At 55.8% G+C, this 6,000-nt stretch overlaps 1 protein-coding gene across 2 annotated transcripts in view; it reads right to left on the reverse strand.

The window, feature by feature from the left end:
* PAN3 (poly(A) specific ribonuclease subunit PAN3) overlaps positions 1-5,608 on the reverse strand; it is a 48,774-nt gene extending 43,166 nt beyond the window's left edge. For both annotated transcript variants that reach the window (XR_011319428.1, XM_069759030.1), the window contains exon 1: positions 5,133-5,608. Coding sequence is in view for 1 of the 2 variants with exons in the window: in XM_069759030.1 (XP_069615131.1) it covers positions 5,133-5,406 (274 nt within the window). In the remaining variant the exon portion in view is untranslated. The remainder of the gene's footprint in view (positions 1-5,132) is intronic.
* Between the last annotated feature and the right edge of the window lie 392 nt (positions 5,609-6,000).

The following is a 6,000-nucleotide window of genomic DNA, read 5'->3' on the forward strand; positions in this document are numbered from 1 at the left end:
ACACCTGTGTATGACCGCCACCCCCAGATCAGCCATATATACCCCCCTCCATACAGAACATGTGGATCCTGCAGGAGATGGGCCTGCCATCTGTATAAGGCTGAATTCACACCTGTGTATGACCGCCACCCCCAGATCAGCCATATATACCCCCTATAAGGCTGCAGAGCTCAGGACCTGTGGCCCCTCCATACAGAACATGTGGATCCTGCAGGAGAAAGGCCTGCCATCTGTATAAGGCTGAATTCACACCTGTGTATGACCGCCACCCCCAGATCAGCCATATATACCCCCTATAAGGCTGCAGAGCTCAGGACCTGTGGCCCCTCCATACAGAACATGTGGATCCTGCAGGAGAAGGGGCTGCCATCTGTATAAGGCTGAGTTCACACCTGTGTATGACCGCCACCCCCAGATCAGCCATATATACCCCCTATAAGGCTGCAGAGCTCAGGACCTGTGGCCCCTCCATACAGCACATGTGGATCCTGCAGGAGAGGGGGCTGCCATCTGTATAAGGCTGAGTTCACACCTGTGTATGACCGCCATCCCCAGATCAGCCATATATACCCCCTATAAGGCTGCAGAGCTCAGGACCTGTGGCCCCTCCATACAGCACATGTGGATCCTGCAGGAGAAGGGGCTGCCATCTGAATAAGGCTGAGTTCACACCTGTGTATGACCGCCACCCCCAGATCAGCCATATATACCCCCCTATAAGGCTGCAGAGCTCAGGACCTGTGGCCGCTCCGTACAGAACATGTGGATCCTGCAGGAGAAGGGGCTGCCATCTGAATAAGGCTGAGTTCACACCTGTGTATGACCGCCACCCCTAGATCAGCCATATATACCCCCCTCCATACAGAACATGTGGATCCTGCAGGAGAAGGGGCTGCCATCTGTATAAGGCTGAGTTCACACCTGTGTATGACCGCCACCCCCAGATCAGCCATATATACCCCCCTCCATACAGAACATGTGGATCCTGCAGGAGAAGGGGCTGCCATCTGTATAAGGCTGAGTTCACACCTGTGTATGACCGCCACCCCCAGATCAGCCATATATACCCCCTATAAGGCTGCAGAGCTCAGGACCTGTGGCCCCTCCATACAGCACATGTGGATCCTGCAGGAGAAGGGGCTGCCATCTGTATAAGGCTGAATTCACACCTGTGTATGACCGCCACCCCCAGATCAGCCATATATACCCCCCTCCATACAGAACATGTGGATCCTGCAGGAGAAGGGGCTGCCATCTGTATAAGGCTGAGTTCACACCTGTGTATGACCGCCACCCCCAGATCAGCCATATATACCCCCTATAAGGCTGCAGAGCTCAGGACCTGTGGCCCCTCCATACAGAACATGTGGATCCTGCAGGAGAGGGGCTGCCATCTGTATAAGGCTGCGTTCACACCTGTGTATGACCGCCATCCCCAGATCAGCCATATATACCCCCCTATAAGGCTGCAGAGCTCAGGACCTGTGGCCCCTCCATACAGAACATGTGGATCCTGCAGGAGAGGGGCTGCCATCTGTATAAGGCTGCGTTCACACCTGTGTATGACCGCCATCCCCAGATCAGCCATATATACCCCCCTATAAGGCTGCAGAGCTCAGGACCTGTGGCCCCTCCATACAGAACATGTGGATCCTGCAGGAGAAGGGGCTGCCATCTGTATAAGGCTGCGTTCACACCTGTGTATGACCGCCACCCCCAGATCAGCCATATATACCCCCTATAAGGCTGCAGAGCTTAGGACCTGTGGCCCCTCCATACAGAACATGTGGATCCTGCAGGAGATGGGCCTGCCATCTGTATAAGGCTGCGTTCACACCTGTGTATGACCGCCATCCCCAGATCAGCCATATATACCCCCCTATAAAGCTGCAGAGCTCAGGACCTGTGACCCCTCCATACAGAACATGTGGATCCTGCAGGAGAAGGGGCTGCCATCTGTATAAGGCTGAATTCACACCTGTGTATGACCGCCATCCCCAGATCAGCCATATATACCCCCCTATAAAGCTGCAGAGCTCAGGACCTGTGACCCCTCCATACAGAACATGTGGATCCTGCAGGAGAAGGGGCTGCCATCTGTATAAGGCTGAGTTCACACCTGTGTATGACCGCCATCCCCTGATCAGCCATATATACCCCCCTATAAGGCTGCAGAGCTCAGGACCTGTGGCCCCTCCGTACAGAACATGTGGATCCTGCAGGAGAAGGGGCTGCCATCTGTATAAGGCTGCGTTCACACCTGTGTATGACCGCCACCCCCAGATCAGCCATATATACCCCCCTATAAGGCTGCAGAGCTCAGGACCTGTGGCCCCTCCATACAGAACATGTGGATCCTGCAGGAGAAGGGGCTGCCATCTGTATAAGGCTGCGTTCACACCTGTGTATGACCGCCATCCCCAGATCAGCCATATATACCCCCCTATAAGGCTGCAGAGCTCAGGACCTGTGGTCCCTCCATACAGAACATGTGGATCCTGCAGGAGAAGGGGCTGCCATCTGTATAAGGCTGCGTTCACACCTGTGTATGACCGCCATCCCCAGATCAGCCATATATACCCCCTATAAGGCTGCAGAGCTCAGGACCTGTGGCCCCTTCATACAGAACATGTGGATCCTGCAGGAGAAGGGGCTGCCATCTGTATAAGGCTGCGTTCACACCTGTGTATGACCGCCATCCCCAGATCAGCCATATATACCCCCTATAAGGCTGCAGAGCTCAGGACCTGTGGCCCCTCCATACAGAACATGTGGATCCTGCAGGAGAAGGGGCTGCCATCTGTATAAGGCTGAGTTCACACCTGTGTATGACCGCCATCCCCAGATCAGCCATATATACCCCCCTATAAAGCTGCAGAGCTCAGGACCTGTGGCCCCTCCATACAGAACATGTGGATCCTGCAGGAGAGGGGGCTGCCATCTGTATAAGGCTGAATTCACACCTGTGTATGACCGCCATCCCCAGATCAGCCATATATACCCCCTATAAGGCTGCAGAGCTCAGGACCTGTGGCCCCTCCATACAGAACATGTGGATCCTGCAGGAGAAGGGGCTGCCATCTGTATAAGGCTGCGTTCACACCTGTGTATGACCGCCACCCCCAGATCAGCCATATATACCCCCCTATAAGGCTGCAGAGCTCAGGACCTGTGGCCCCTCCATACAGAACATGTGGATCCTGCAGGAGAAGGGGCTGCCATCTGTATAAGGCTGCGTTCACACCTGTGTATGACCGCCACCCCCAGATCAGCCATATATACCCCCTATAAGGCTGCAGAGCTCAGGACCTGTGGCCCCTCCATACAGAACATGTGGATCCTGCAGGAGAAGGGGCTGCCATCTGTATAAGGCTGCGTTCACACCTGTGTATGACCGCCACCCCCAGATCAGCCATATATACCCCCTATAAGGCTGCAGAGCTCAGGACCTGTGGTCCCTCCATACAGAACATGTGGATCCTGCAGGAGAAGGGGCTGCCATCTGTATAAGGCTGCGTTCACACCTGTGTATGACCGCCATCCCCAGATCAGCCATATATACCCCCTATAAAGCTGCAGAGCTCAGGACCTGTGGCCCCTCCATACAGAACATGTGGATCCTGCAGGAGAAGGGGCTGCCATCTGTATAAGGCTGCGTTCACACCTGTGTATGACCGCCATCCCCAGATCAGCCATATATACCCCCCTATAAAGCTGCAGAGCTCAGGACCTGTGGTCCCTCCATACAGAACATGTGGATCCTGCAGGAGAAGGGGCTGCCATCTGTATAAGGCTGCGTTCACACCTGTGTATGACCGCCATCCCCAGATCAGCCATATATACCCCCCTATAAAGCTGCAGAGCTCAGGACCTGTGGCCCCTCCATACAGAACATGTGGATCCTGCAGGAGAAGGGGCTGCCATCTGTATAAGGCTGCGTTCACACCTGTGTATGACCGCCATCCCCAGATCAGCCATATATACCCCCCTATAAAGCTGCAGAGCTCAGGACCTGTGGCCCCTCCATACAGAACATGTGGATCCTGCAGGAGAAGGGGCTGCCATCTGTATAAGGCTGCGTTCACACCTGTGTATGACCGCCATCCCCAGATCAGCCATATATACCCCCTATAAAGCTGCAGAGCTCAGGACCTGTGGCCCCTCCATACAGAACATGTGGATCCTGCAGGAGAGGGGGCTGCCATCTGTAGAAGGCTGCGTTCACACCTGTGTATGACCGCCACCCCCAGATCAGCCATATATACCCCCTATAAGGCTGCAGAGCTCAGGACCTGTGGCCCCTCCGTACAGAACATGTGGATCCTGCAGGAGAGGGGGCTGCCATCTGTATAAGGCTGAATTCACACCTGTGTATGACCGCCACCCCCAGATCAGCCATATATACCCCCTATAAGGCTGCAGAGCTCAGGACCTGTGGCCCCTCCATACAGCACATGTGGATCCTGCAGGAGAGGGGGCTGCCATCTGTATAAGGCTGAATTCACACCTGTGTATGACCGCCACCCCCAGATCAGCCATATATACCCCCCTATAAGGCTGCAGAGCTCAGGACCTGTGGCCCCTCCATACAGCACATGTGGATCCTGCAGGAGAAGGGGCTGCCATCTGTATAAGGCTGAATTCACACCTGTGTATGACCGCCACCCCCAGATCAGCCATATATACCCCCCTATAAGGCTGCAGAGCTCAGGACCTGTGGCCCCTCCATACAGCACATGTGGATCCTGCAGGAGAAGGGGCTGCCATCTGTATAAGGCTGAGTTCACACCTGTGTATGACCGCCATCCCCAGATCAGCCATATATACCCCCCTATAAGGCTGCAGAGCTCAGGACCTGTGACCCCTCCGTACAGAACATGTGGATCCTGCAGGAGAAGGGGGCTGCCACCCTCAGGTCCCCCCACCTGTAGGACATTTGTGGGGTACACCATGACAGGCCTCCGCAGACATGGACGCAGGCCAGGGGGCACCACAAGGCTGAAGTCCGGTCCTGCAGTGACAGCCGTAGAGGAAGCCATGCTGGTTGTCACCCAGCGAGGAACTACAAGCCCCAGCATGCCCCCACACTCCGTCACGCTGCTCCTGACGTCAGCGCGGAGCCGCACACTCACTGGTCAGCCGCGGTCCGTCCAGTCCGCCCAGCTCCACCTTCTTGCCCACCGGAGTGACAGGCCCGGGCAGCGGGTACCCCGCCAGGCTGTTGCCATGGATGCCCAGCGGCTCTTCGTGCAGGAACTGGCACTCGTCCCCGTAGAAGCACGTCTTGTCCTTCGCGTAGTAGCGGCAGAACTTCAGCTTCACCCCGGGCCCCCCCATAGGAGGCAGCTGGGGCGCCCCGGGGGGAGACACCACCGCGGAGGGGGTCGGGGGCAGTCCGCTGTTCATGACCGCGGGTCAGAGCCGGACGCCACCATGGAGGGAAATATAAAGGGGGGGGAGATTCCCGCAGCACAGAACAGCTGGCTCGGTAATCACGGGGCGCCTGCGGGATAACGAGGCCTCCCCGCCCCCTCCGCTCTTCTCTTGTTTTTCTCCGCTGTTTTCCTATTTTCCTCTTCCTGAGCTGCGGGCGCTCTAGGCATGCGCAGCGCGGGGCATGCTGGGAGTCGCGGCCTCCTGGCTTCTAGACGGCGCTTGTACGGCCGTGCGTCATTTCTGTACCTGTACTGTAGCAGCCAGCAGCGGTGTGGTGGGCGATGCTCCGGGACGGCTCCCCGAGCTCCACACCTGCCTTGCCCGTTGTGTGACGCTTCCACACCGGCACCGCTACATTAAACTGCTGCATCTCACGGGAGTTGTACAATGTCTTATAAATAAAGTTTATTCATAAACTTCAGCCTAATGCAAAAATCTGTTTTTGTTGCCCATAGCAACCAATCAGAAATCAGCTACTATATTTTTTTTTTTAAAACCTGTCCTGGAACAGTGAAAGCTGCGCTTTGATTGGTTGCTACGGGCAACAGTTTTTGCTACTACTCA

This window comes from Ranitomeya imitator, chromosome 3 (assembly GCF_032444005.1).
Source record: "Ranitomeya imitator isolate aRanImi1 chromosome 3, aRanImi1.pri, whole genome shotgun sequence".
NCBI classification, from domain to species: Eukaryota; Metazoa; Chordata; class Amphibia; order Anura; family Dendrobatidae; genus Ranitomeya; species Ranitomeya imitator.